This window comes from Trichoderma asperellum, chromosome 6 (genome assembly GCF_020647865.1).
Source record: "Trichoderma asperellum chromosome 6, complete sequence".
Classification (NCBI taxonomy): domain Eukaryota; kingdom Fungi; phylum Ascomycota; class Sordariomycetes; order Hypocreales; family Hypocreaceae; genus Trichoderma; species Trichoderma asperellum.
In genome coordinates, this window is record NC_089420.1 from 3,830,398 (window position 1) to 3,858,048 (window position 27,651).

At 46.6% G+C, this 27,651-nt stretch overlaps 11 protein-coding genes across 11 annotated transcripts; 6 read left to right on the forward strand and 5 right to left on the reverse strand.

Moving 5' to 3' along the window:
• Positions 1-23: 23 nt before the first annotated feature.
• TrAFT101_010697 (uncharacterized protein) lies at positions 24-1,387 on the reverse strand. The gene has a single exon (XM_024907111.2). The coding sequence runs from the start codon at positions 1,208-1,210 to the stop codon at positions 533-535; it is 678 nt and encodes a 225-aa protein (XP_024755521.2). The 5' UTR covers positions 1,211-1,387; the 3' UTR covers positions 24-532.
• Positions 1,388-3,712: 2,325 nt separating this feature from the next.
• On the forward strand, positions 3,713-4,257 carry TrAFT101_010698 (uncharacterized protein; the record flags this gene model as incomplete). Its single annotated transcript, XM_066129043.1, has 2 exons — positions 3,713-3,977; positions 4,079-4,257. The coding sequence occupies 2 exons, from the start codon at positions 3,713-3,715 to the stop codon at positions 4,255-4,257; spliced, it is 444 nt and encodes a 147-aa protein (XP_065985173.1).
• An 855-nt stretch (positions 4,258-5,112) lies between these two features.
• TrAFT101_010699 (uncharacterized protein) lies at positions 5,113-6,648 on the reverse strand. The gene has a single exon (XM_024909032.2). It carries the CDS (start codon positions 6,438-6,440, stop codon positions 5,214-5,216), a length of 1,227 nt encoding a protein of 408 aa, XP_024755523.1. The 5' UTR covers positions 6,441-6,648; the 3' UTR covers positions 5,113-5,213.
• Positions 6,649-8,207: 1,559 nt separating this feature from the next.
• On the forward strand, positions 8,208-10,237 carry TrAFT101_010700 (uncharacterized protein). Its single transcript, XM_024901378.2, has 5 exons — positions 8,208-8,700; positions 8,783-8,889; positions 8,979-9,153; positions 9,209-9,617; positions 9,685-10,237. The coding sequence occupies exons 1-5, from the start codon at positions 8,442-8,444 to the stop codon at positions 10,109-10,111; spliced, it is 1,377 nt and encodes a 458-aa protein (XP_024755524.1). The 5' UTR covers positions 8,208-8,441; the 3' UTR covers positions 10,112-10,237.
• TrAFT101_010701 (uncharacterized protein) lies at positions 10,234-13,251 on the reverse strand. The gene is made up of 4 exons (XM_024911108.2): positions 13,223-13,251; positions 12,050-13,157; positions 11,513-11,977; positions 10,234-11,444 (listed from the first exon to the last, which is right to left on the reverse strand). The coding sequence occupies exons 2-4, from the start codon at positions 12,545-12,547 to the stop codon at positions 10,323-10,325; spliced, it is 2,085 nt and encodes a 694-aa protein (XP_024755525.1). The 5' UTR covers positions 12,548-13,157; positions 13,223-13,251; the 3' UTR covers positions 10,234-10,322.
• A 2,664-nt stretch (positions 13,252-15,915) lies between these two features.
• Positions 15,916-16,116, forward strand: TrAFT101_010702 (uncharacterized protein; the record flags this gene model as incomplete). The annotated part of the gene is made up of 1 exon (XM_024904590.2): positions 15,916-16,116. The coding sequence occupies one exon, from the start codon at positions 15,916-15,918 to the stop codon at positions 16,114-16,116; it is 201 nt and encodes a 66-aa protein (XP_024755526.2).
• Positions 16,117-16,200: 84 nt separating this feature from the next.
• TrAFT101_010703 (uncharacterized protein) lies at positions 16,201-16,695 on the forward strand (the record flags this gene model as incomplete). The annotated part of the gene is made up of 2 exons (XM_024904591.1): positions 16,201-16,377; positions 16,450-16,695. The coding sequence occupies 2 exons, from the start codon at positions 16,201-16,203 to the stop codon at positions 16,693-16,695; spliced, it is 423 nt and encodes a 140-aa protein (XP_024755527.1).
• Positions 16,631-18,577, reverse strand: TrAFT101_010704 (uncharacterized protein). Its single transcript, XM_024909033.2, has 5 exons — positions 18,416-18,577; positions 18,017-18,355; positions 17,669-17,955; positions 17,389-17,613; positions 16,631-17,323 (listed from the first exon to the last, which is right to left on the reverse strand). The coding sequence occupies exons 1-5, from the start codon at positions 18,447-18,449 to the stop codon at positions 16,733-16,735; spliced, it is 1,476 nt and encodes a 491-aa protein (XP_024755528.1). The 5' UTR covers positions 18,450-18,577; the 3' UTR covers positions 16,631-16,732.
• A 742-nt stretch (positions 18,578-19,319) lies between these two features.
• On the reverse strand, positions 19,320-20,090 carry TrAFT101_010705 (uncharacterized protein). The gene is made up of 2 exons (XM_024902851.2): positions 19,969-20,090; positions 19,320-19,918 (listed from the first exon to the last, which is right to left on the reverse strand). The coding sequence occupies exons 1-2, from the start codon at positions 20,042-20,044 to the stop codon at positions 19,767-19,769; spliced, it is 228 nt and encodes a 75-aa protein (XP_024755529.1). The 5' UTR covers positions 20,045-20,090; the 3' UTR covers positions 19,320-19,766.
• Positions 20,091-21,721: 1,631 nt separating this feature from the next.
• Positions 21,722-24,048, forward strand: TrAFT101_010706 (uncharacterized protein). The gene is made up of 2 exons (XM_024904240.2): positions 21,722-22,999; positions 23,062-24,048. The coding sequence occupies exons 1-2, from the start codon at positions 22,613-22,615 to the stop codon at positions 23,818-23,820; spliced, it is 1,146 nt and encodes a 381-aa protein (XP_024755530.1). The 5' UTR covers positions 21,722-22,612; the 3' UTR covers positions 23,821-24,048.
• Positions 24,049-24,493: 445 nt separating this feature from the next.
• Positions 24,494-27,559, forward strand: TrAFT101_010707 (uncharacterized protein). Its single transcript, XM_066129044.1, has 6 exons — positions 24,494-24,748; positions 24,807-25,210; positions 25,301-26,393; positions 26,467-26,637; positions 26,693-26,788; positions 26,849-27,559. Exons 1-6 carry the CDS (start codon positions 24,701-24,703, stop codon positions 26,918-26,920), a joined length of 1,884 nt encoding a protein of 627 aa, XP_065985174.1. The 5' UTR covers positions 24,494-24,700; the 3' UTR covers positions 26,921-27,559.
• The last annotated feature ends 92 nt before the right edge of the window (positions 27,560-27,651 follow it).

The following is a 27,651-nucleotide window of genomic DNA, read 5'->3' on the forward strand; positions in this document are numbered from 1 at the left end:
AATATATATCAAGACGAATCCATGGCCCATTCAAATTTGCTGTGTGATTCAACAACTTGAGTGTCTACATACGCTTGAAGACAGTCCTTGAGAAAAAGGTTATTTTATTGACGAGAGAATGGCCACTAAGGTGTCAATGTACTATAAAGCGCCAATGATAACTATCTTGCATATGCATCATTGCGTAATAAATGTAACTTCTGGAAAGGCGGAGCAACGCCCAAGCGTAAATGTTCCACATAAGGCAGAATAAGCCGGCATGCATTATCTCCGTACCAAACTAATCTAGAGATCGATCTTAACATCCGAAGCAGCGGACAAATTAGCCAAATCCCGCCGTAAAGTACCGCATAAGGATAGACCGAAGATGTAGCACTTTGTATTACAAACTCGGTCTCCGCGATTAAACTTCGTGTTAGGTATTTGTCATATTCCATGAAGGTATCGAATAACATAACAGATAGTAATATCATGCCCTGTGACCAATGCCACATAAAGAGATGATGAGCGAAAACAGACCCATAAATGGCTATTATTTAGCACGCAGCTCTTCGGGGGTATCAGGTTGGTTTTGCCAATGCGCCTTGATGATTGCCGGATGCTTGCTCAAGTTCTCACTAATCTTCGTGATTATCGGAAAGGCGTCAAGATCAACGCCATATCTCTGCGCATTCCAGACAGCTGGCAGCAGACAAACGTCCGCCAAAGTTATGTTATCACCAACAGAGTATTGGCCCGCTGTGTCCTTGGCAGTCATTTCATAAGCCTCAAGCACTTCTGTCATTATTTCTTTATTCCACTGCTCGGGGCTGCCTCCGAGCCCCCTGATGCGCTTCATTATCCTCATATTTGTGACTGGCTGCAGGTCGCAGGCAACGATACCGGCTAGTGTACGCGTGACGGCCCTTCCCTCTGGATCTGAAATTGGTGGTAAAAGCTGATAGCTCTGGGGGAGTGTCTCGTCGAGATACTCGATAGCAGCAAGCGATTGGCCGACCTTGAAGACATTTCCGTCGCTGGTCGTGCGCAACAGCAAAGGCACAGTGAGGTTTGGGTTGCGGGCCTTGTGCTCACTAGACAAGTGCTCGCCTTTGAGGAGGTTGACAGTCTGCATGTCATACTCGATGCCCTTGAGGTTTAGTACCATTCGAAGGCGGGCAGAGCATGAAGAGCGGAAATAGCTGTATATGGTGTATGTTGGATCCGACATCTTGGATGAGCGACTCAATGCGGCGGGGCTGGCAAAGTATTCAAGACAGTCTGTTATAGACCTCAACAGATAGTGATGAGTAGATCAAATTCTTCGGCCTTTAATTAACAGAGTTGGAAATAGCGTAGAAATAGTCGATCCGACTTGAGATTGAAGTTGTTATGGAAGCAAACATTGCGTAGCACAATGATGGCTTTATGAACCCAAGCCTCGGATAGCGTCGCGGAAATGGCCCGCCAAACTGATTCCGAGATGTGCCAGCTGAGACATCCGCCGGTAGCCTCTGTGGGCCGAAATCTGGAGTATTGTGGCGCTTTTAGGTCATTCTAACGCAACTAGGCATACAGTACCCTCAACTCTCATTCCGTTGAAATTTTTGGTATTCCGAGCTTCAACAAAAATTCAGTCAAAGAGCGGAGGTGGCATTACATGATTCTATTAGTGAGGCTGCTGACAACAGGAGTAGAGCGAAAATATTATGCATATAACTAATCATTTGTTGACATTGATTAACTGAATTGTAGAAGAAGAGGCCTTTATCTTCTTAATACTACATCTGTAAATTGCTACCATAGCCCGATACCCCACCAAAGTCCTGCAAAAGCGATCGTCAATCCAGCCGACGAGCCGTTTGTACCATGTAACGGCGTTCTCTCTCGTCCTCTTCCTCTCTCTTCAACGCTGTATATCTATATGTCGAATAACTGATAGTAACGTATTCCTCAGCTACAAATACAAGCCCGTTGGTAAATACACATCTATGATGTTATTTCACTAGGCACTGGACTAATACAATCCTTTCCGTACGCTCTTGCATTTGTGACCGAGATTGTAACAACAGGGAGCATTGTATATATGCGTTTACCTTTACTTTGACCTGTTGCATTGTTGGAGTGAGTGGAAATGAGTTCGTATAACTCTTAAATGCGCTGACGGTGGAATGACTAAAATAGCTGGTTGCAAATTCGACCGCTGCTAAATCTGCCCATTCTCGGCTAAAACTATGGCCACATCGCGATGAGAATAACATGCAGCCATAGACTTTCATTTCTTCAGCAGTAGGCCGTCATATATTTTCTCACAGACAACCATGTGCCCGACTCTTGATCCCATGCTCTTCAAAGTCTTTCATCATGGGCTGGTCAAGCTTTGATCCTAATATAGACCCTTTGTGCATCTCATTCGGCTACATAATTCATCCGCCTTACGCTTCCCCACTCTGCTCCTGGTATCCGCAGTGAATACCAAAATCGGGCACCCAGCAGCTTGAAGCCCATCTGGTTTGTGCGCTGACGAAACACTGAGCGCGGATATATATTAATTTATATTGACTTGCAGAACACTAAACTCATCATAACCGGTTTTCAATACAAGTACGTATCGTTCTCCTCAACTATCCTATCTTCACTGGTGACATCCTAAGAGCGAAAGACCGCTTCCATGCCTAAAAAGTGCTACAGCCTCTGCCAATGAGTAGTAGTTCGCTTTTCCAATACACTTCATGCAGCGGATCTCACCGCTTGGCCTTTTTTCTTCTCTTTTGTCTCATTTTGGGTATTTATACTTATCTCGTTCTAGCATCTATCAAAGCTTCTTCCACGCACTAATTTTAAGATATCCGAGTGAAGCTCGTGCTCAGAAGCGTTCAGTGCATGGAAGAAAACTTGAACCTGTCTGCCCGCCTCGCTTCTTGTCCGTCGTTCTGTACTAACCGTATGTGCTTGGGTGTGAGATGTGACTTTGCTGTACAAGGCAAAAGAAGCATCGATCTTGAATTTAGAGCATGTTGCCTAAAGAAAACTAGACCAGAAGCCCTATAGTGTAACATGGGTGCGCTTCTCTTGGCAGAGTCGGGCGTTCAGCCGCACGTCGTCCGCAGAGATGGACCAGGTGGATTACCCACCCAGCCACCTCTTCTCGTCATGCAGAGTGAAGTACGAGTTAGGATATTGGTGAAATACAATGAGCAGGGAGACAGAAGAACGAGTATAAAATTCCATAGGATATGCTACGAAATCATGATTCTGCACTCTTGCGTGTAGGCGTACACTAGGACCGAAAGTTGTAGAAATAGCTGTCATGCGGAATTATACATTGGTCTGGCAGTGTCCCATGAGCTGAAGCTGAATTTACTAACATGGCCAAGAAGGGCATGACAATACACTAAAAAATAGAACAGGCCACCCCTACAAAGTGCAGCTACCTTGTTATGGTATAGCAGACCAAGAACAAACAAATGAAGATTAACGAGAAGTATACAATATTCCTTCGTTCTATCAGTCGTCGAAATTTGCACCAATAGCATCCTGGTTCAGAAAACTAGCTGCCAAGGGGTTATGCCGGTATATCGTTGAACATCCGCTTGTGTAGAAGCTAGTTTAAAGCGAGAGCACGGTATTAAAAAGGGTGAAGTACCCAGTTTGTAAGTTGGTTTGTGGGAATCACTTTTGACCCGATTCTCTGTCTTTGAAGCCAGGCGATACGCCTTCGAAGCTGAATAAGATGCAGACCGCATTTCTATTTCTCTGGGCTGCCACTCTCTCGAGTGCCAAACTCTTCGTGAATTATGACGAGAAACTTGAAGACCGTCCCAGAGTATATACGGTGGTGAAAGAAGAAATTGGTCGACTAGACATTCCATCAAAATCTAGTCATAAGAACAATGATGGCAAAGTGCCACTTGGCATTGAATTGAAGCCTCGCGAAGCTCTCGACATATTGCTAGGCAAGCGCCAATCTTGTCCCCAGGGCTACGGATATTGTCCTAGTGAGTCACCCTCCAATACGTTGACATAAGTCTATTGAAAGACATCACTAATAGGGCTAATTGCTTCTTGTAGGTGCTGGGGGGTGCTGCGTCTCGAATAGCCTTTGCTGCTCTTACGGATATTGCCATACCCAAGGATCTGCGTGTTGCCCGACCGGCCCTTGTGCTCAAGGCCAAACATGTTGCGGCACAAGCCACTGCATGCCCAAAGGAGATCAATGCTGCAAAGACGAATCTCATTGTCCTGCAGGCAATAATTGTTACCTTTCTGGATTATTAAATCGCATTATTTGTTGCACCGACGCAAAATGCACGGCACACGTCGACGATGGAAAGACTACTTATGCTCCGACGACTACAACAACGCACACGTATACTACTACATATTATCAAACCTACTACTGGACGGTAACTTGGTGAGTGATTTGCCTGTATTCCGAGAGATGTAATGACTGGAGAGCTTTATACTGATACTCTTGTATTTTGTAGGTACTATTGGTACTATTACTGGACGTACTCGATCGATATTCAGGCATCTGTCGTGACCTCCACACGTTCAACCACTCAGACTGTTTTCAGTGTAAAGACAACAGATGCAGGCGCCGCTTCTGAGTACTTCAGCGAAAAGTCTAAAACGCTGTCTCTTCCTACACCCGCTGCTGCCACTTCTCTTGAGTCTTTGGCCGGGAGCACATCGTTTGTATCCACGCCATCGTCGGAGCGTCCGAGCCCCAGCCCAAGCTCAAACCAGAGTCCAGCGAGCGAACCAAGAATAACTGAAATACCCAGTGCTCCCACCCCCAGCTCAGGCGGGCCCGACGATAGCGAAAGCAGCTCAAGCGAGAGTCGTAGCAGCTCGACCACTACTCTTCTTCGAAGTGGCGGTGATGATGGTAGCCCTCCAAAAAATGGAGACAACGGCTCTTCTGGTGCAAAGCCATTATGGGCTGGCTCAGACTGGAAGAGTCTTTGGGTTCTTGCGCTTGGTGTTGGAACTGGGGTACTAGCTGCAGTTCTCTAATTTGGAAATACAAGCAAGCTTAGTGGGGGATATTATACTAATTTCCTGATGATTTCATGATCCGTTTACAGAGAGGGAGAACTACATCCATCACAATCTTGAACAGTGAATATAGTTGATAATGTGGATGATTTGAGCTTATTTGTAAGTGGGTTAAAGATATATATATTTTTTGAACCTCAGCACCAATAATGGATCCTTGCGGCTTAATTCTGTTACATCTCTGCCTGAATAGCTTGTTCCAAGGCAATGTGTCTCTCTAGAATACTTTTAACTTTATCCAGAGGCAGTGCGTCCACATGATTGCCCTTGAACCCTGTTATGCTTTCTGCCATACAAAGGGTGTTGTATATCGCCTCTTCAGTAGAATCGGCGGCAGCTTCGAGTAAGGCATTTATAGTTGTGTCATCGATCGACTCCGTTACCAAGGTATTAGCCTTGAACGGATCAACAGATCGATGATTAGAGCCCACGGTTTGCACTGGAATCTTATTTCCCGTGCTGAATGCGATGAATATGTCGCCGCTAGGATTGTGCCCGTAGCCACCAACGCGAGACAGGCCGCCTGTAGCGCGTTTTGCCAGGCGTTGGAGTTGAATGGCGCTTAACGGAGCATCCGTGGCGAGGACGATGATGATACTGCCATCCTTGGTATCTTTGGCGGCATCATATTCGGCCTTGGCTTTTGCTGCCTCCTTGCTCTTCAAGGCTTCCGCCGCAAGAATCCTTCCTACGGGGACACCGGTGATTTTCAAAGGAGGCATCCGGCCGTAGTTTGCCTGTACCAGTGCCGCAATTGTATAGCTCTTCTCATTCCCCTTGCTATCGAAACCTGGCACCACACGGCTTGAAGTGCCTGTGCCTCCCTTGAAACCTTGGCACATCATGCCCGTGCCACCACCAGTGTTGCCCTCTAGAACTGGATCTGCAGAGGCTGCCTTGATGCCGTCGACGACATGTTGCGGCGTTACTACAAACTTGGTAAGGTCGTTGAGATAGCCGTCATAAGTTTCGCCCACGACAGGCATGAGAAACCAATCTACACTTCCATCGGCTCCGCTGTACTCTTCAATGGCATACTGGTAGATACCAGTATTACAGTTGCCTACAGCAAAACTGTTTGTTAAGACGATTGGGCTGTGGAGGAGACCCGTCTCCTCAATCCAGTGGCTACCCGTCAGCTCTCCTGAGCCGTTGTAGCGGAAGATGCCTGCATGGCATGCGTTGTGGAACCAATCTTTGCGAGGGAGAATGGTAGTCAATCCGGTGTTGACAGCTCCATCAGGGGTGTGGATAGATTTCGTATGGACGAGCACTCCAGGGACATCGGTGATGCCATTCTTGGGCCCTGTTGGCCAAGCCCCAACCTGAATGCCCGGGACGAGATCGCGGAGCCGAACACGAGCGGATGGCGGCGAGCCTGACAGATTCGGCTCGGACATTATTTCTGCTTGCCGTTTATGTATTGGCCCTTGCCCAAAACTGAAACTACAGTATCTTGCTTCCGACACGGCGGGTAGTGCTGTTTGATTTGCTCTTGATGCCTACTCGAGTTTTTGCGGCGCGGAGGGTATTTTGACAACAAGGCCGAGAGCCAATGAATCTAATGGCGAACTCATCATGTTAAATACATATGACAAATGAAAGAGCCGACGCAAGTATACTGTGATACGTTGGATGACGGCAGTGAGGAGAAGGAGGAGAATCCATTATTAATGACTCACGCCGGCGAGCATTAGTCATAAGCATAAAGTAGGCGACGGATCAGATAACTCTAGATAGCACTAAACTGAGGATTATTCTAATCTGTGGGTGAATTACAGTAGCAGCATGTACATATATGACTCTAACTATACTGATGTTATTCGGATCATCGTTTGCTTTATGCGCAATGATCCGAAAGCTGAGGCTTGGCTTCGGTGTTGTTTTGGCCCCCAAAAATACACACACTGCGTTGCTCACTGGCTTTTGGTTTTGGTTTTGGTTCTACCAGCGTGACAAGTCAAAAGTATGGCCTGAGTGGTTCTATCTATCGCCTCATCACTACTGTTTCTTAAAAGATTTGTGATAGATAGCTACATGTACCAAACTAACTGTGCTGTTACCTGTGTATTCGGCATTTGCTCTGCTTTTGTCAGCAAGTTTTTTTACAGTTGCCCAAGAGTCTAGTTCCTTTCGAGTATGCGGGGTTAGCTGTGTTTCAACAGCCGCGGGTGGTGTGGAAACAACACAGATTCAATGTCCGGTGACGGGCTTTGGTGACAATTTTTTCTAATTGAATTCTCATACAACGGTGTTGTTGCTGGAAAATCTAGATTCCGTCGTGTGGCTACTGATCTGTTATGATACTCCGTAGCTTATAGTTTGCAGATGTAAGCTGGTAGAGATAGGAGCAGCAAAAAGCGTGCATAATATGTGTAGATGCATATTCTCTGCCAGCTGGGATCTATATTATCTTTTTTTACGCTGAGATGCTACTTCTGGCTCTTATTCCCGCTGCTCTATTTTCATGATTGCTGCTTGTGGCTCTGCTACTGAGTCGCTCATTTGTGCTACTTTTGCTTTTTTTGATGACCGTTGGCGCGGTCAACTTTTTTTGCGGTCCCGGTTTTTCTTGCTGGCTATTATTACCTGTATAGCATTGGGGTAATTACGTTACAGAAAGGGCCCGGGCGGCGGCACAAGCTATAAAATTGCCGTATAAATCATTACGTATTTATTTAGGTAGTGTTGCGCCATTGTTTGTTAGCCATCTCCACCCATCAGCACTTCTCTTCAAAAAATTTCCCTATTTGCCACAGGGCGTTATATGGCCTCGCGTCTATCGCCAAATTCGGTTGAGCCGCTCTGGAGAGAGAAAGGGGGGGGGGGGAAGCTGTCCATACAGCGTGTGGATTTGCGAGAATTCCCCTGATAATGAAGCAAATTTTTATACCATTCACAGAAATACCAAAAGACAAGAAGTAAATAAAGTAAATAAATTAAATAAAGTAAATAAAGTAAGAGAAGTAAGAGAAGTAACAGAGAAAAGAGAAAATCATTGCCCCAGAATGGCTTTCTTGGCCATGTGGCTCGCCGATGGGGGGCCGATCCTTGACGTTGGCTCGCTTCGGTCTCGGTCAACTGATGGGCCGGCCCTCCTGAAATTCTCGGCCCTTAACGTTGGTTTATTCAGATTTTATTATTCATCTGCCGTTGGAATAGCCTTAGACAACCGGTGACTTAGCGTAGGTCATCTCGACGATAGAATTCTTACATCTCTTTATATACTATGCATACACCGTAAAGTACTCGAGGTTAAGTCAGCCATCGTCGTTTGGCTCCGAATCGTGCCCGGTAATCGAGAGCCCTTTGGACGGCCACCCGCCGCAGATCGCCTGTTGACGGCTAATTCGCTTCCAAACTTTCGTTGCTCCGACCTGCCATACACTTTCGCGACCGCCATGTTTTCAGGCTCAAATTCCAGTGACACGGTTACGGAAGATGGCGGTCACAATGAGCAGCACATCATCGTCTCTGAAAAGGGTGTAAACAGAAATTCTGGTCACGAGGAGCGTATTTTCTCAAAGGAAGAAGAGGCCGGATATCAATCTCCGATTCAAGCACCCGTCGGCAGTACTCCGCCAGATGGTGGTCTGCGGGCATGGCTCGTGGTTATAGGGGCATGGTGCACCTCGGTATGCAGCTTTGGGTGGATTAACAGTACGTTCCATTTCACATAATAGGCCTATGGGATTGATGAATTTAGAAGGGCTGAGTTAGCTAACCCATCCGCAATAATCAGGCGTGGGAGCGTTCCAGGACTATTACGAAACTACGATTCTGAAAGACTACTCGACCAGTACCGTCTCATGGATCCCATCTTTACAGATTTTCTTCATGATGGCCTTGGTAAGCTATTTGATGCTATTCCTTGATGCCACTGGTGCTAGCTGCCAGCTTGATTTATGCCCCTAGCTAACTTAAGACCACTTGTTAAGGGACCCTTCATTGGCCTTATATACGACAAATATGGCCCTCGCCAACTCATCATTGTCGGAACCTTTCTGCATGTCTTTGGCCTTATGATGACATCTATTTCTACCCAGTACTACCAAATTCTCCTTTCACAGGGAGTTTGCAGTGCTATCGGTGTTTCTGCCATCTACCAGCCAGGTAAGTCAGCCGCATGTGTTCCGTCTACCCTTCAAATCTAATACTATGAATACAGCGCTTAACAGCATCGCTACTTGGTTCACTACGAAACGTGGTGCCGCCTACGGACTTTTGGCAACTGGCTCAAGTTTAGGAGGCGTCATCTTCCCTATCATGGTCACTAGGTTGATCAAAGAAGTTGGTTTCGGCTGGGCAATGCGAACCTGTGCCTTCCTGATCCTCGGCCTCCTCGTGATCGCTATTTTAACGGTTGATGCGTTCAATCCACCCAAGTTCCAGCCAATCACCGTGAAGAGGATGGTAGCTCCTTTCACAGAAGTTCAGTTTGCCTGCGTCTGTATGGGATTGTTGCTGTTTACTTTTGGGCTTTATGTCCCAATCAACTTCATCTCGGTCGAGGCTGCTGCGGGTGGAGCGGACCCTAACTTGGTGTTATACCTGGTTCCTATTCTAAACGCCGGAAGGTAAGATAGCCTGAAGAGCTGCTTCTTTTTGCGCATGTAAATGTTTTGCTGATCATGTTCTATCTAGTTTGTTTGGTCGTATGTTGTCTGGCTTCGCTGGCGACAAATTTGGCCGCTATAACGTCTTCATAACTGTTTGTTACCTTGCAAGTATTTTCGTTTTGGCCCTCTGGATTCCTGCAGCCACAACTGGCGCGAGAATTGCCTTTGCTGCCATCTTTGGATTCTTTTCTGGAGCATACGTTGCCTTGATCGCTGCACTCGTGGTTCAGATTTCGCCGGCATCTGAGATGGGCTTCCGGATGGGTCTCTCGTTTTTCGTTTTGTCTTTTGGAGGCCTGACGACAAATCCTATCTCTGGCGCTATTTTGGACGGCCCATTGGGATGGCTTGGACCTAAAATATTCTCTGGTATCTTTTGTTTAGCTGGAACGACCTTTGTGTTGGCAGCGAGAATCAACCAGACGGGATGGAAACTGAGGGCTGTCTTTTAAAAATTACCTGAGGTCAAAGTCAAGGTACGGGAAACTACATGTTGCATTATATACGGATGGGCCTAGAATATCTAATTTGTTGATACGCACATTGCATAAATGGTGGGCTATTAAAAGTTTGTGGCAAATATAATTAATATCTTATTATAAACTATTGAGGTGCAACTCCATAAAAGGGTATATATACACATACACATGGTAATTTGCTGCATTAAAAATAACTAGAGAAGTCGTACAGATCTACATGCAAATCTTCGACCAACGTATTCCAGTCTGGAAGGTTGTTCTGCATGAGGTTGTTCCAATCCACGTTTTCTCCATCAAAACGACGGACATCCATTACTGCCTCCTGAGGAGGATTTTCCATTTCTTGGTCATCGGGAATTTCATCGACTTCTCTAGGTGTAGAGGAAGCCGGTGTGTCATTACCGTTGATTAACGACTGTCGTATCATCTCAGCCTTCTTGCGCATTCTCTTCAAGATGATAGCTTTCAACGCAGGGCTAGACACTGCCATGGACATTCTCATTTCCTCCAGCTCAAAGGTCTTTGCAACTATAACCCAGGCACGCTCAACACTGGGGCCGCTCGGTGAAACGCAGAGATGCCATAGCACATAGAGTAGCATGTGGTATTGTGGATGACCGTACATGCACCATCTATATTGTCGTAGAAGTTCATCCCCCCATAGCTCGAGGTGTATTTCGAGGCATCTCAATGCAGAAAGAAGATTCGCCTCCGTGGCAAACGTGTTTCGCTTATCGGGATTCTCTAAATTTGCGAGCTGTTGTCGCGTGACAAAGTCTATCTTGTGTACCACCGCCAGAGCTGTTTTCATGGCCATTCTCTGTATCGGAATAACGGGGTTGCACGGTTTTATATAGTGTTCGACGCGAGACCTTAGCTGGCTGAACAGGTTGCTCCTGATTACTTCTTTAGGTGTCGGTCCTGATGGTGTCATTGAGAGATTGGCCATGGTCTGTAATGTCTGAGCTACTTCCATGCATGTCAACGGAAGACTCATTTTGGTCCATCCATTGTGAGGAGGAGGTAGCTCCTTCATATCCGGACGAAGCTCGTTGTCGTCAATGTTGAGTGGCATTTTGGTGTCGTATCCTGGAACTGTCGACCATGAGCTGATACCGTGATCTTCAGCAGCCCTCCCATCCCTAGCCAGAAAGTGCCACCACAGTCGCCTGCGGACTTCAGATTCAAACGGCGACATTCCCAGCTTGCTTCCGTCTCTGTGAAGGCCGATAGAATGCGCCATTCTTACGGCAAGGCCGTTCAAAATCCAGATGCCCCTACCGTGATAATGAGCTCGCATGGACGTCTAGTTCAGCGGATTAGCAACTACGCATCAAGGATCACAGTATCTGGGATGGAGAGTAAGTAAATTACCAAGTATATAGCCAATGCTTGAAGCAGCACAACTGTTGGATTTTCCAACATGTCCGCCGCTGCCAAATGTATCTGGAAGTCCTTTTTAAATGTCCGTAGAGCAGTCGATTTGTCAACGCTAAGTGTATACTGAGCTTCATCCGGTTCCATTGATAATGTAGCAGCAAAATACACGGCTGAGACTAGGGCTAGGGTGTCTTTTGATACGGCATCTGGTTGGTGGATGGCCGTGAAAACAGTCACTTCATCTGTAGGGATGTGCAAAACTTTTATATTGGCGTCAACATTGTGAACAAATAACTGCCACAGCTGTGTGGCGTGTAATCGGGATAGACGCCATCCCTTTTCTTTCTCCTCAAAGACGGCAGGGCCAGAGAGTAAGCCCAAGAGGCTGAAGGGCGAGTCAGGATCTGGTTTCTTTATTTCACAGCACGGTGAATGTAACAGTGAGGATTTATCTTGGTCCTTAGTTACATCGGATTAGCTTGATAATGTATACCAAGTCAGTTTCCTTGCAGAGGTTAACCGATGGCTTACCTCCTCGATAACCCTAGATATGAGAAGCTCATTGAAGTATTGGCTTGAGGTACCATTTCTAATCAGGACCTCCTCTGAAGGAAGTTCTTGAGGCTCCTGGGGAGATTCATGAGGGCTCACGGGTAGATTCAGTGCAAAAGATACTTGTGCAGACGGTGGCAGTGACCTTCTCGCCGCTCCGCCCTGGTCGATGGACGCCGCTACAATTGTCTTCTCCAGATCTGATATCCTCGACGCAACATCTGCAATGGTAGCCTTCCTAACTCGTCGAACAGGCCGGTCTGACGACGGATATGTGCACGTGAGACGAGCCCTCACGCATGCCAAGCACGGCGTCTGTCTGTCGCATCGGATCTTCCTCCGGTGGCAGAGAACACAAGACCTGTCCGGTCTTCGGCGTGGATTCGGCGATGGCGGCGTGAGATCACGGTCCGTCGCCACGGGAGTTATTAGAGGGTCAATACTGGCTGGACGCCTGGGATCATGCGGAGCAGACATGTCTCAGAGAGCCTTTGAGTTGAGCCCAACCCAAACTGCAGTGAGTGGAATGCTTCTACAACAGCCAATATTTCGGTTCAGTGAGTAAAATAACCACCGACCGAACTGAGTGAGCCTGGGATAATCAATGTCTTTGTCTCATAGCAAACGGTTCGGCTTTTGCATAAGCGCCGAGGCCGACATGTCGCACTTTTACCTCTTTGAGCTAGAAGCGGGAGCACGAGCAAGTATATTAGTAATTACTTTGGAGCAAAAAACTCCGTACAACAGCTTTCTAGAACTTGGTAACCAGAACAAGCCTAGCAGCAGGATCCAGCCTAAGAGCAAACTTTACAAAAGGAAAGTGAATGCGATGAGAAATGAGATATACAATTCTCTTCACAAGCTCGCCATTTGCAGATACCTCGGATCCCAGGGTGTGGCATAGGATCTCCCCTCGATTACTGATGTGGCGTGGATAAACCGGCTCAAATCCTGCGAAAGGGCTTCGCTCTGCTTTAGACGTTGCATAGTGACTTCTTCCTATACCGCCTGGAGAGTGCGATCGACCCGAATATCAAGATAGACTATGAATATACCAGTCATCTCGTAGCAGCAAGCTGTTGTTTCCCTGATATGAATTAGTTTAACAAAACTGGCAATGTTTTAAGATCCTAAAGGTAACAATAGCCTTACCGTACTTTACAAAAGAGTTGGCTTTTATAAAGCCACACTGTGGCTGTGTTCCATGCGCGTGGATGGCCATGGCCTTGGTCAATTGTTAGTAGCCATAGAGTATTACCTCAGTGAAGCAGCGCCCAAAAGTCCATCAACTTCATTTGGGACATGCTGTCCGTTTTATTCCTCTGTCAGCATGGCGCAGGGCGTTTCAGCAACGACCCGAAACTACCGAATGCCCCGATTCTTCCTCGGATTCGGCTGTAACCACCTCGCCAAATAGCTCTGTGCGCTATGTAAACTTACCTCGGAATTAGGAAAATGACTCAAATACATGCTTCTCGCCTCAAAATAGTCCTTGCATGGATCGATTACGAAATGTTTATTCTCGCTCAACCCTAGTCAATTAAGGAAAAGATGGGCCCCCGGGGGGGCGGGGATTGATATGAACTGGGCAGCCGATGGAATACTGAATCAGGTGTGGGTATTGCTCGGCAAGAGTATTCGGTAGTAGGGATCTCTTGAAGAAAAATAGATTAAGCTAAAGATTAGGTTGCGAATCATTCGGATAGACTATGCATGTTAACTACGAATGTTACTTATGGCTCGTTAAGAATAAAAGCAAGCTCATCACCGTTGCATTGAGTGTGAATAGTCAAGATGGGCACGTTTGTATATCTCGTTCGCAAGAGCACTACCTGCACCTAGGCACAATGGACTGATATAGGCCTATTGAATAAGTTAACGACGAGTGAGGAGGTTGTTTCATCGGCTATGCCTAGAAGAATTCCCCACCCTGTTTATCCAGCCACGGTTCATCTACAAAGAAGTAACTGCAGTAGATGTGCCTTACAACTAGTAGCGATATCCCAACTATATACTATAAAATCTCTGTACCGATGTTCTAATTATACATTTTTCTTAACTCAGGTAGAGTATTAGGTGCTGTTGGAACTTTGTGTCAATACCGAGAGAGAGTAACATGATTCGTATTCTCTGTTCAGAGGAATTTCCATCTCCTACCGCATCATTCTCTGATTAAGATCCTGCAATGGGCTACTTTCTCTTTTATTAAAACCTGGAGTATCTGGTCTTTCTAAGTAAACTGTCAACTAACCTATTGGTGGATAAAACAATATGAATACTAACATAAGCAAGTCTTAAAATCGGCTACAATGACTTTTTTTTCCGGCTTTCATAGCTTGAGTATGCAAACCGCAATGATATGCCAGCTAACGTCAGTTTGTATCTCCTTGGCGCAAAACGTAGTTCTAGCCTAAATTACAAGCCTCGAAACAGTCCACTATCTATTTTTATTAATCTACATAGGTATTAACCTGTATGTCCTTAGTCTAGCTATTGTACTTTGTCGGCGTCTTAGCTTGCTTGCAGTTGCCATCCTCCACCCATTATAAGTAAATATAAGTAAATGTCGATTCCTGTGTCTTAGTAAGCTAAACTGCTAGCGAAGCATGGGCAATCCTATCACAGAGCATAAATATCGTGATTTTCTGCGCCCAGCCGAATACTTTGGGCTACGGGCAACATCTATTGCCAAAAGGATATCGGCGTAAGGAAATTTCTCCGCGCAGAGGCTATAGCTCATGCTTGGTAATGGGCAAAAAAATGGCTATTACTCAATCCCAAGTTCAAAAGGCATCATGGTTAATAAGCTTAGATTATTCGTAATGCGGACGTGCCCATTCTATTACAGGTACAATTATTTTAGAGACAAAAATCTAACTCAAGTGCTTGTATGCCGTCTCTATTCCTGCTGTGTGTCGGCTTGCGGTACAGTATAGTTCCAAATTGGTCTATGCTGACAACATGCTCTCGATCCAGGCGTGGGTCGATGGCAGAGAGTATAGCTCTCAAAGATAGCCTAATCTTCTAAGACAACAGAATCTGGCAAGATCTTATTGGCGGGCCGACATGCATTCACATGCTATTCGCGAGCATGTTCTAGAACTGCTGCAGGGTCCGTAGTAGCGTACGACTCAGACATCGCAAACTCTTGCTTCGTTCAAATCAGTGCGACAAAACGCCCCGATCTGGCTTAGTGTACCGTCCAAACCCATAGATCTACTTCCGACTTGCATCTCGGATCGGGCTGCCGAGTAGATCGATGCAAATGTCTGCGAAAGGCAATAGTGTGCGATGTCGGTAGAGGAAATGATTGGTGGACTTGGATCAGCTGCATTATCAATCTGCCGTCAATCTGCGGCAACCGTGCGATTCTAGGTTGGGTAATTTTAATCATCAATTCAAAGATATATATTCATTTCAAAGACCCTACCAAAAGACACTTGCTAGCCCAATATAACTACACGAAAAATATGGATATTGCAATCAGAGACGAGAAAACTATTAGAGTCAGAGCCGTTCAGGCTGAGCCTGTCTGGTATGACCTTGACGGATGCGTTTACATGACCATTCAGCTTATAAACTAAGCGGCTGCTGATGGCGTCCAAGTCTTGGGCTTCCCCGAAGCGTGGATTCCAGGTTACCCATGGTAAATCGCCTCACTAGTATAGACAGTCTGATGGCTCCATCTGCTAACATTGCGAATTGTCTGGAATCCAGGCAGATGCGAATCGCTGCGCCTGTCATACAATCGACTTGGGTTCCTCAATAACAAGCAAACTCCATTACCACGGACTCACCCCAGATGAAACGCATCTAATGCCGTTAAGAAGGGCGGCATGTTCATTATGCTTGGCTACAGTGAACGCGAGGAGGCCAGCATCTACCTTGCACAGGCGTTTATCTCGCCCGATGAGGAGCTTGTTCACAATCGTCGCAAAATCAAGCCTACTCACTCAGAGCGAACTATATGGGGCGAAGGTCAAGCCGAATCCCTGAAAACTGTTATAGACTCGCCATTTGACAAGATCGGCGGTCTCAACTGCTAGGAGCATCTGCAGCCTTTGCTGCGCTATTTTTAATATACACAAGGTGTGCAGATTCACGTCCCGAGTTGACCATCTATGTTCGTCATGCCAGATCCTGAAAAGATTTCCTGGCTCTACCATGATACTGGTGAGGCAGACCAGCCCATCAGCCAGAACATGGCGATAGAGGGAGCAACTTTTGTCATCTGTTCATCGCAGATTCTAACAGAGGAAGGCTTGAAAAAGGACAGCATCCTGGCAGGAAATCCCGTCACCAAAGTGGTACGTCAACAGGTTCAGCACTTTCGTCTTGTAGAAACGTGGTGTATGCTAACCATGGCTTTGGTAATATAGCCTGGCGGCGGCTTTTCTCACAGTTTCGGCCTTGACGGAAGTCCACTGTGCGAACCGATCGGCGATGGCGAGGAGGGGAATTTCAAGGCCGATATCTCTCTCAGCGACATCACCAAAGCTAAAATATCCATCGATGTTGTTGGCCATTCTTCTCGGCCAGATATGCTTAGTCTCTTGGTTAATACAAAAGCGGGCAAAACTCGTCACGATGATGGATATGTAGGCAGGAATCTAGAGCTTGGTTGAACAGTATATTTAGACTCGTAAAATTATTATGATCATATTATATAAACCAAGGAACCGCAGTCTCGTAATTAACAAACTCCCACCATTTCATGCGATTGGCGTACGTCGAGTCAGCCTGAAGATCGTAGTGCTTCCAACAGGTCTCGATGAGATTGCGCATCACCCGGACATTGCCGATATTTCTCACATTATTCATCAACTCCAAGATGCGCAGAATTCTGATGCGCTGTTCATCCGTGTGACACTCGCAAGCCGTCAAGAATATGGGCCACGGGCTTGTGGCCACCCCTAAGCGTTCCAAAATATCGAACGCCTCTTCCAAATAAGTCGTTTTCTGGTCCTCGTCTCCAGGCAGAGGGACAACATGAAGGAGATATAGTAGAGTCCCTATGCGGTAAAGTTCTGCGGTAGCCAAGATGCGTGTGCGCCTTGCAGGAGCCTCGCCCACGTCCCCCGCAGGATCGAGTCTCTGGACAATATTGTGTAGCGTGTGCTCCAATTCGAACCGTTGCTGGACCAGCTTGGGAGACATTGGCTCAATCTCCTTTGTGATAATTGCTATGCGAATCTTGTTCACTCTGTGAATAATAGCAATTACCTCTAACGAGCATCCTAGAGCTCCAAGAATCTGCAACGACTTGGATTAGCTACGTGTAAAAGAATGAGAAAGAAAAGGCAGCGTCAAAGACTGACCAAAGTGGCATCACAGTTCGAAGATCCCAGCAGGAAAAGAATATCAAGGCAATTGTTGGCTTGTCGAAGTGGTTGACTGAAGCATGCTAGTACTTCGTGATATAAAAACCAAGTGAAGAGGAAGTCTGCTTTGATGTGCCTCCGGTGTTCCGGATATAACCCTTCCAACATATATTTAGCTCCATCGAGGTGCGTCGTCCAGTTACCGTCGGTCTCATCAAATACCTAATACCCAGTTAGCATCAACAGGTCATGAGCCTATGCTTTCTTTTTCGCTTACACTGTAGATGCACAGCATCATGGATGCAGCAAACTGTGTCTCATTTAGATCGATTGATCTCGTTTCACTCCCCGGAGTTAAGGAGGCGGATAGATAGCGGACAGCGTTTGTCTTATACGTCAAAGCAGATTCGGCACCGCTGTGATGGAAGGCAGCAACGGCCATCATGGAATTCCATAGGGCCTTTGTAGCACTATCTCCTCGAGATAATACCATTTGGACAAGATCGGTTCGGAAGCCATTCTGAACTTGCGTGGTCGAAATCATAGGGGCAATAACGCGTTCATCTTCCAAAATGTCAGTCATCGCTCTATCAAGCATAATATACAAGTGTTTTTACGCTCTTACAGTATGACATAAACGTGGCATCTTGGCCAACCATCGAGGGATAGAGATTGAGAGTTCGGCCGGGCTTGGTAATGGGTCTCGTAACGAGCGCATTATAAGAGCTAGGATCCAGTGACGACGCCACATCGTTGTTCGTAACATTCAAGAAATGCAGTCCGTAATTATCAGACAACTCCATCGGATTCTCAGGGGGCTCATAGACTACAAAGCCGCTGTCCTTTCGCCTACCATCATGGCGATCCGGCCACAGGAGACGAACACCATAACCCAAGCATCGTCTGCCTGTGCGAGTGCAGTTGTGGCACACCGGCAGATCCCTGTCACACCCTATTTTCCGCTCTTTGCCGCGCCTGTCAGCACTCGCACGGATGCGCCAAAGTTCCACAGGCAAAGACTTACGTTTACATGTCCAACAGCCTTGTTTGGCCTTCATATCTTCTAGGCAAAAGCCGGACGACCTCGCCCAGAGCAAAATGTCTTTTGCATTGTAACTCACCTAATCGTTAGGCGAGTGTTTCTCAAACTACATAGCAGCAGAGAGAGTTGCAGCAGTACGAAGAGAGATGGCATGAGTCGCAATCTGACTGCATCCGCGGGTCTCCGCTTTCAGGAGCTGAAACGAGTCAAGGGCTATAAATATTCCGATCCGCGAGAATCGTATCAGCAGCCTGGAAACCCCCATTGCTCTACAGGCTTCTGATCCTCTAGCTATAACATAGCATACGTACCTTGCAGGAGCATTCATAATCCTAGCACCTGTTATTTATATGGACTGCTACATATTCAACTCGTATACTTTTGTGTTTAGCTCTTTGTGCCGAGCGCTACGGTAGGCTTCGGCGAGAAATCTCCCGAGAATTTGATATTTGTAAGCTCGTAGTGGCCGGGGGTGGTTTTTTGGCAACCAGGCTACCCTCAAGTATAAAAACAACGGAAGTCCGCTGTGATTAGATTAGGCAAAAGCACGCGTGGTATTATCCACCATACCTGTTCGATTTCGTATCTACAGTGCAATTGTTTGCAAATAGGTATGGGTGGAAGCCACTAGGGTAAGCGTTTCCAGGTATCTTGTCCAGACTAAATAAAAAAAAATTCAATTGTAGGAGTTCTTGTCTCTCAGTTAAATTCATCGTTTACTATGTACGTTTGGTGATTTAATTCTTAACTTATTTTTTTCGCTTTACATACATACTTTCTTCTACTACTGCTTTCTTTTCCACTCTCTATTTCCAGCAAGGGCCGAATAAAAGTGTATTCAACGATACAAGTGTTATCTGTTGAGTTGTGAAAGTGGAGAGAAGAGGAAAGGGATCCATGCGCAACTCGAAAATAGTAGCAAGGGTTATATCCTAGTATTGTTACCCTATTGTAATTGACTCTACTCTATTCAAAAACCCTTTTCCACTACTGCATCACAACGTCTACCTATCCGTACTACTGCATGTCGTTTAAAAATAGGTACATAATGGCAAACCAGTATTGTATTGAAATGGTCTATTACGAGATTGTTCTCAATAATAGATCCACACGTATGTACAACTTCGACATGATATTCTTCCCTGCCAGTATCGATTTAATATCGGGCTAAGCCTGCACAAACGTTGTGTGGCAAGCGAGCCTATAGAGCGTATCGACGAGGGCCGCATATTTCATTGATCGCAGAACTACCTAACATAAACTAAATGCCTTAGCCACTAATCGTTTCTCTCTCTCTTTTGTTTCTCATGTTGTTTTTCTTGGCAATTTCCATTTAGTATGCTGGTAATGAAAGGAGCCGCTTGAGCCTATTCCTCGGACTACCGCTGTCGCTCTCTATGCTACTCTGGCTGGGCCGACGTGGGACAGAGTTAACCACGCCGCAGCCTGTAGCATATCGTGTCGTCGCATAGCGATTTTTAAGATCTATTGTACAGAGTTAGGCATCTTTTTGGTGATACAGTCTTTGACCTTACGGGAGCTATCGTGTCGCCCCGGATCGTTCAACACTGCATCGAGCTTCGCTTTCGCTTTCTCGGAAGCTGACGGCATGATGATGTTGATTGTTTAATTGAGAACTTGAGTATCTCAACAGTTAATTTGACCAGGCAAAAGCTTTGAATAGAGTTTCAGAGCATTATATACATCATATATTTGCCATGCGGGGTAACAAGCTTGTTTCAATACATATTCTCTTACAAAGTTAAGTCTCATGGATATATGCAACCTCACGACGTAATTATGACATCAAAAGTTCCAGCTTATACCAACAATTCAGCACCAGCAACGTCTTCTTTTAAATAACTGATTGTTTTCAGATTGAAACTCAACTGAAGATTTGTAACAATAGAAGTTATCTGCTTAGTGAAGGATGTGTATGTATTTATAATTTCTAGCGTAAACCTGTTAAGAACCGTTCCAGTGTTACTGTCCTGGAACGGATGCACCTCTTGCTTTTAAAAGCAGCTGGAATGTTAAATTAGAGTCTTATATAAGAATGTATTACTTGTTTCTAGAATATAGAGCTGTGAACGGCGGACAAAAGCCGTAATTGTTTCGTTAGCAACTAGTACAGGATCTCATTTATCGGTACAGTGGGAAACGAAACATAAGGTTTGTTTCTATTCCATTTTTCATATAAATCAAAACAGCTTGGGTTTGACAAACAGTTTATGCTAATTTCTCAGATCTGATATAGCCAGCTGAATTCAGTCTACCCCACTATCTATCAGCAAGCTAATTGCCCACTTTTGTTCATAAAAGAAGAAAAGAAATATTTGTCACTTACACTCCTTGTGTATTATTAAACGGAAACGAAAATCTGTTGGGGATTGCGAAACGAAGAGCGGTCCAACATCTGCTAGTAATGTAATTTTACAACCCTGTTCAAATCGTGTGGCGGCTTACGGACTACATTGGTGCAGTATCCTCCCACAAAGATGACTGAAATCTGAGGTACAGGCGCCGTAAATAGGGGAATCGGTGCTGCTACTCAATCATAAGATATTGCATTGGCCTTTTGCAGTAGACGACCTGCATACCCCTACTGTAGGACCAGCTGGCAATATGCGAAGCATGGAAGTTATAATAGGCCAGCGTAGACATGTGTTGGCAAGATGAGCTAGTGTTGCTCCTGGCCATTGCATCATGTACTATAGCTTCTAGACCAAGCGAAGATGAGACTTTCATGAATGAGAATCAAAATAGCAGCTACAAGAGTTGTCCCAAGATTACGAAATGAAAAACCAGAGCGTTGGTGTCTTATTTTGAGAAAGGATTAAATAATGACTTATTAGTCAGGTTGCCTGGTCTGTGGAATGCGCCCAGTGGGAACCTGAAAGGAGATCGCAGAGTACAAGAGTTATTTAATTTTCCGACGGCGCCACAGAAAACTTTAACCGCGAACATTCACTGTCTTGCAACGAAAGCGGCTCAACTAGCCTTTGGGCGAAATGAAATCTAGTTGCTTAAAGAATGTATGAACTGCAATTAGATTGTTGATAGAATCCCAGCTTCACTGGAGGGTGCTGAATCCTCTGCTCCTCTTGCTGGCTATCTATAGGCCTAGGATTCGCTCAAAAGGGTAAGGGAGAGAAACAAACGTTCGTAGCTAAGAAAAGAAAACTTGGAAAATAGTATAAATGGTAGCGGGGAGAAGCGCCACAAATACTGCGCATAAACCATACAAAGAAATTATTTAGTGGGGAAAACGGGGCTTTGCTCAGCGCAAAAGAGAGGGCTGAGATTTGTTTGTTTTAGGCGCATCCCGATCCGTCATGCTGGCTGGATCTTTGGGCTCTGGTCTTGTCAGCCTGCTTGCTTAGCGAACAGCAGGTTTCTTTATTCGACGCTAAAACATCCATGACAAACGGGATCGAGAGTGCGTGGCGTAACTGGGCTGGTGTCGATTCTGACATAAGGGAATAAAACATTTGTGTATGGTTGGTTTGGAACAAAGCCTTAGCAGCTGCGCCAGGCCATCTTGCTCACCAGGAGAACAAAGAGATGAGCGCCTTTGCTCGGGTCATAAGGCTAGACACATGTGGCTGGAAATGGTCGCGGGCCACAGATTACTGCAGTAAGTACTTACTCCTAGTAGCTATTAATAAACAAAGAAAGGCTGCATCTTTGGAGGACGACTGGTTGCTTGGGCCCAACCAACACCCACAGCCTCAAAAGCCAAAAATAGCAGGGTTGTCAGCAGCTAGTAGTCATCGGCTTACAACGCATCCGGAGGGCTTCTATTGACGGCGCTTACCATCATTAGCAGCACTACTCGGCAACCTTAGCTTCCGAGTCCAGGTAGTCTAAAATCGGAGCAGTAGGTCAATGGCTTAGATAGCCTTTGAGGGGGAAGAAGCCACAGGCTATCCGGAAGCAGAGAGGCCCGCGCTGTTGGATGGCAGTGATGATGACGGTTGCGATGCGATGGATGTGGATGTGGATCGTCAAAGGATATATAACCACCTCGCCTGTCATCCCATTTCCAGAACAGCACCCCTCTCATTCAGAACATCTTCCGGCATTCAGCATCTAGCAGAAGACCTAGCAACGTCTTCCCGCATAACCGCATAACCGATCAGCACTCCTTCTCTTCTCACACACCACCCACTCGGAACAATGGCTAAGATCGCCAAGATTCTCGCTTCCGCACTGGCGTTGGCCGGATCTTCTGCCGCAACATGGCCTCCCAATGCCAAGGACTGCTCCACCACCGCTGCAGCTGCCGCCGCCGCTGCAACTCCCGACGGCTTTCCTTCACCGAATGCAGAGCAGCTCAAGTCCATTTCTAAACAGGCCGATGGCTCACTCTCAAACGCACCTCCGCCAGCCACACTTGCCGCCAGCACGCTGCAGTCTCTACAGGCCATTGCTGTCAACGAGGAGTTCGAGGTTGCCTACTTCCGAAATCTCCTTGCCAACGTCACACTCGGCGTGCCGGGCTATGAATCTTGGAAAAACTATGACAAGAATGAGCTGGAAAAGATCCTGAAGGTTGTCATTGCTGTAAGTTTATTCACATTGGCCTCTGAATGTATTTGGCACAGCTTATGCTAACGGTTCATTAGCAAGAGGAGCTTCATGCAATCAACGCGCTCAACGCCCTGAACAAGTTCAAAAAGCTTGCCCCCCTGCCTTGCAAATACCAATTCCCCGTCACCAACATCCATGACGCCGTTGCTGTTGCCGCAGTTTTCACTTCTTTCGTCATGGGAACTCTCCAAGACGTCAGCCAGGGCGCCGCCACAGCTGGAGACGCTGGTATTGTTCGAGGTGTAGCATCGATCATTGGCCAGGAGGGTGAGCAGAACGGATTCTATCGAACTTTCCTCGGTGCCGTGCCCTCTGAAAAGCCATTCTTGACCACCAACGTCGGCCCTTTTGCTTACTCATTTGTCAACAACAACTTTATTGTCCCAGGCTCTTGCCCATACGACGTCAACGCTTTCGGCATCCCCATCTTCACCCAGCTCAAGGTCGAGGGTCAAAGCGTTGCCCTAGCCGCCAAACCAGAGGACCAAATCTTCCATTTCAGCGCCGATCTTAGCACTGTCCAGGCCGCCTCCAAGTACAGCAACGGCGACAGCGCTGGCCTCTTCATCACCTACTTCAGCGGCCAGCTGCTCCCCATCAGTGTGCCCGTCCAGAACTTCAAGTGGAACGGCGGCAAGGTCACTTTCCAGGCTGCCTTCCCCTTCGAGGAAAACATCATGTTCGGCCTGTCTGTTGCTGCCTTGACTGTCGGAAACAACTTTGCCAACCCCGATGCTGTTCCTGCTGCGACGCTCGCTGCCCCAGCTCTCATCAACGTGAACGATGAGTTTTAAGGGAGAAGCGGTCAGCTTAAATAAAAAGGAGTTTAGTTTAATAATGTGTAATTGAATTCGGTTTATAGGGAAACTGGGAGTGGGGACACGGAATGGAAGAATAACTAGAAGGAAATATACCAGTTGGGAGAGAGCCATGCGCTCCATGGCAGGTGTTTTTTTGGTCTCATATTTGTTTTCTCCATCACATTTATTCATAAGATATTCAACCAATAGACTGTCTCTGGTTCATTTCGTTTCGACTTTTCTTTTCTCTTCAAATTTCCAAGACGTCGTTCCTTCGTAGATTCATTGCCGATGACAATTCAGGCGGCTGTTGTTGCCTATCCGGCTTGGTTAACAGAGACGAGGGCTATTCCGTACAAATCCTACAGGCAACCAGCGATAATAGGATTGATACGTCGCGATGGAATTGATGGAAATCTGATTCTCAGCTTCTCCGGATAGAAGACAATTGAAGCGAAGAATGCAAACTATGGGAGAGCTTCCTTGTTATACGGGCATGATAAGCGCTTAATTACTCCGTACTCACATGCATTGTCGGTAATAAGCAATGGGATTGCCTTATCTAAGCAGGATCATTTCCTGCCTTAGGCAAGAATCGTCTGTCACGCGCGTGGAGTCCATATCCTTGCTCGAGTTAGGTAAGCAGAAAGCAGGCGAGGGCAAATGCTCAGTATGAGGCCGGCGCTTTCGTACCGTCTTGGCCACATGCTCACAACCAGCATTGAAGGCAGCTGTTCTGCAGTATCCAGGGCGTCATTTAATGTAAAGACATACACAGTTGGGCTGTCTCCCGTTGTATGTTTCTGGTTGACCCATTTCAACCCCCCGGGACGGTCACGCGTCCGTAGAAAATGAGCAGCTCAAGACCGCGGTGATGAAGAAATCAATTGCCTGCGGCGCATGTCGGACTTCGAAAAGAAGAGTAAACCCAACCCAGCTTCTTGATGCCCTGGCTTCTCGCCCGTGCTAATTGCCTTCAGTGTATCCATTCCGGTGGGCCGCCGTGTATCCGCTGCAAAGAGAGAGGAGATGAGTGCATCTTCCCTCCCAAGGGAACCTCGTTCATCTTTCGGCGCTCGCGACTTGAGCGTCAGGCGCGTGCCGCACCTAATGCGTCTATATCAGCAGACGGCAACATTGCAGCCTCAATTTTATCTACCCCGACGGTAGCTCAGAATAGCAGCGCTGAGGACCCCGATGAGCATCCCAAGATCAACCTGTGGGAGACGGACCCGTTGGATTACGTGACGGATGAGGTGAAAGAGAGCTATCTGAGATGTTCCTATAAATGGTCGTTTCATCACATTCCTACTTTCTTCGCCGCAATCCGCAACAAGGTGCTGGATCGGTCTGTTGCGTGGGCGATGCTGGCTATTACAGTGAGGTTCGTTCATAATTGCTCATAATTGCTCATAATTTCCCATCCATTCTTCATGAGCTGTTGACATGGAAGCTGACTTGGCCCACTGTCAAGATTTTCTCAAAAACCACCAGAGGGATTCTCTAGTCAGATTCAGACTAGCAACTATTTCGCCGCACATACGAGATCGCTCATCCTTCCATCAATCGATGAGCCGAGCCTGCAGCGGATCCAAGTTCTTCTCATGCTCACAGGCCATTCATGGGGCTCGGGTGAGGGGAGACGCGCATGGGTCTACCTTGGGATGGCCGTGAGAATGGCTCAAATCATGGGCTTATTCGACGATCCTCCGGTCGTGGCCCAGTCCAAAGAAGAGTTCATTCACGGAGAGGAACGGCGGCGTACCGCATGGACGTGTTTCCTCATGGACAGCCTGTTAAGCGGCGGTAAGGGCCGTGAGCGGTTACTTGCTGCAGACAGCATGCACATTCAACTGCCGTGCGACTCAGGCAACTTTATATTTGGCGAACCTGTCCTATGTCCCCATATTGACGGTTTCCGATCCGATGGCAATCCTCATATCCCTCTCGGCAAACTCGGTATCGTCGCGTACAGCATGAGAGTCGCCGACGTCTGGGGTGCTGTTGCCAAGTGGTCCTGCTCTTCGCATCCAAATAATACGCCTCCGTGGCAACCAGAGTCAGAACTCCAGCGTTTATTAGTTCGCTTAAACGCCTGGAGGGAATCACTGCCTCCACGCCTGAGATATGACTTATCATTATTGCATGCTCACAGCGTCCAGAATCAAGGACAAGCGTATTGCTACATGCATTGTATTTATTTCATGTCTGTTATATTCCTTTACCGATCTTACCTGCCGGAACTAGAAATGCACGAAGAGGCGGAGTTGGAGAACGGCGATAGGAAGCAGTGGACTATATTTTCTTCCAGAGAGCTTGCAAAGGTTGCCGACCAGGTGTGCGAAATGCTTCAAGAGATTCGTGGGTTTGGTTTATTCTTCCTACGTGGCTTGGTTCCATGGATAGGCTTCACTATCTATACAGCTGTCGGAACATTGCTGTACTTTTGGCATTTCCCTCACGTAAGCGAGGGCGACCCCCAAATCGAGAGCTGGCGACAGCGCATTATTGATGGATGCGTTTTCCTCAAAGATATGAGGCAAGCCTGGCCTATGGCTGATACCTGGGTAAATCACTCCTCCTTCCTTCTAGTCTCTTCTCTTCCTTTCCTAAGACATTGCTGACCAGCTACTCTCCCAGCGCGAAACTATCAAAGCGATGCACATATTTTATAGCAATTCCAAGTCAAAGGGCAACCAGGCGATGAGTCCGAGTGCCAGACGAGAAATGCGAAATGCCATCATCGATTATGGCGCCTTGCAGCCTTCCCCTGTTCACCCTGCTGATAGTGGAAGCGAAGAAGATGTTGCAGTAAGTCTTTTTATCCATGCATGCATATCCCAGCCATAGTTGACAATCCGAATAGATTACATCTGAACAAGAAGAAACAACAACAACAACAACAACTACGCATGATATTAATACGAATGAGACCGAGCTTGTGTCTCATGAATTTGGCGTGGTACCGCCTGCCGATTATGACCTTTTTGATACGCACTTCGATATTGACTCTACTATGCAGGCGTCATTTGCAGATGCTACCCAAGGCTTCTGGGAAGGATACCCAGGAAATGTTGAGGTATCAGGATGGTAGATAGTGCCACCAGGAGCACAGTACCATTCCAGTTGTAAAACCACGACATCGTTATCATTTGATTATAATCAAATTCAGGATAAGGCTGATCGACCCCTCTCCTTTGCCTCTCTCTCTCCCCCTCCTTTTATTATCTTATCTTTTTTTTTAATACTTTCTATGTCACAGCTACAGCTGCCGATACGGGGCAATATATTGATGATGCATGCAGCCAAATCACGGATACCCCTCTACTCTAAATGCAGCTAGGAATGCAACATAGGCGGCTATCTTTTTTTATCCTTAACTATGAGTTCTGTATTACGCCTAGGTACTCTCCTGGCACAGTCAGTCAGAGTATTAAATGATACTTAATCATCTATCATTATCCGTTTAGCCTTCCATGATGCCATTATCACTGTCAAGTGATGCAAGATAAGACGTATAAACGGTATCGGTACTTGGACCGTTCAGCGAGGCAGCGCATCACTATTTTGCAATGTGAGATCAAGTCTCTCTTAGATGCCCGGTTTTTTAGGTCCTTGCCAGCTTTTCTACTGCAAAACGATCAAACTCAGGCTGTCTTTTCACGCCCTTGATACTAACTTGGTCGTGGTATATGCTGGCCACTGATGTAAGCCTCGTTGGCGCCCTTTGTCGCTTCTTATAGTATTACTATTCATACCGAAAGAAAACCGTCATCGCTGAGTGGATCCTGTCACCACGCCACAAAAGCCCAAGTTGTATCCAAT

What these genes read in the sequence shown, in the direction of transcription:
- TrAFT101_010700 (XM_024901378.2), top strand. Translation starts at nt 8,442, where the DNA reads ATGTTTTCAGGCTCAAATTCCAGTGACACGGTTACGGAAGATGGCGGT. An exon ending in TTTTCTTCATGATGGCCTTG is followed by an intron (nt 8,890 to 8,978) that starts GTAAGCTATTTG and finishes CCACTTGTTAAG; the next exon opens with GGACCCTTCATTGGCCTTAT. An exon ending in CCTATTCTAAACGCCGGAAG is followed by an intron (nt 9,618 to 9,684) that starts GTAAGATAGCCT and finishes TGTTCTATCTAG; the next exon opens with TTTGTTTGGTCGTATGTTGT.
- TrAFT101_010697 (XM_024907111.2), bottom strand. Translation starts at nt 1,210, where the DNA reads ATGTCGGATCCAACATACACCATATACAGCTATTTCCGCTCTTCATGC.
- TrAFT101_010705 (XM_024902851.2), bottom strand. Translation starts at nt 20,044, where the DNA reads ATGCCGTCAGCTTCCGAGAAAGCGAAAGCGAAGCTCGATGCAGTGTTG. An exon ending in GGGGCGACACGATAGCTCCC is followed by an intron (nt 19,919 to 19,968) that starts GTAAGGTCAAAG and finishes TCTGTACAATAG; the next exon opens with ATCTTAAAAATCGCTATGCG.
- TrAFT101_010701 (XM_024911108.2), bottom strand. Translation starts at nt 12,547, where the DNA reads ATGTCTGCTCCGCATGATCCCAGGCGTCCAGCCAGTATTGACCCTCTA. An exon ending in TATCTAGGGTTATCGAGGAG is followed by an intron (nt 11,978 to 12,049) that starts GTAAGCCATCGG and finishes GATGTAACTAAG; the next exon opens with GACCAAGATAAATCCTCACT. An exon ending in AAGCATTGGCTATATACTTG is followed by an intron (nt 11,445 to 11,512) that starts GTAATTTACTTA and finishes CCGCTGAACTAG; the next exon opens with ACGTCCATGCGAGCTCATTA.
- TrAFT101_010706 (XM_024904240.2), top strand. Translation starts at nt 22,613, where the DNA reads ATGGCTAAGATCGCCAAGATTCTCGCTTCCGCACTGGCGTTGGCCGGA. An exon ending in TCCTGAAGGTTGTCATTGCT is followed by an intron (nt 23,000 to 23,061) that starts GTAAGTTTATTC and finishes ACGGTTCATTAG; the next exon opens with CAAGAGGAGCTTCATGCAAT.
- TrAFT101_010704 (XM_024909033.2), bottom strand. Translation starts at nt 18,449, where the DNA reads ATGAAGGCCAAACAAGGCTGTTGGACATGTAAAC. An exon ending in AGGCTGTTGGACATGTAAAC is followed by an intron (nt 18,356 to 18,415) that starts GTAAGTCTTTGC and finishes GGCGCGGCAAAG; the next exon opens with AGCGGAAAATAGGGTGTGAC. An exon ending in TGATGCTGTGCATCTACAGT is followed by an intron (nt 17,614 to 17,668) that starts GTAAGCGAAAAA and finishes ACTGGGTATTAG; the next exon opens with GTATTTGATGAGACCGACGG.
- TrAFT101_010699 (XM_024909032.2), bottom strand. Translation starts at nt 6,440, where the DNA reads ATGTCCGAGCCGAATCTGTCAGGCTCGCCGCCATCCGCTCGTGTTCGG.
- TrAFT101_010707 (XM_066129044.1), top strand. Translation starts at nt 24,701, where the DNA reads ATGAAGAAATCAATTGCCTGCGGCGCATGTCGGACTTCGAAAAGAAGA. An exon ending in GTCGGACTTCGAAAAGAAGA is followed by an intron (nt 24,749 to 24,806) that starts GTAAACCCAACC and finishes AATTGCCTTCAG; the next exon opens with TGTATCCATTCCGGTGGGCC. An exon ending in TGTCTCATGAATTTGGCGTG is followed by an intron (nt 26,789 to 26,848) that starts GTACCGCCTGCC and finishes TCTACTATGCAG; the next exon opens with GCGTCATTTGCAGATGCTAC.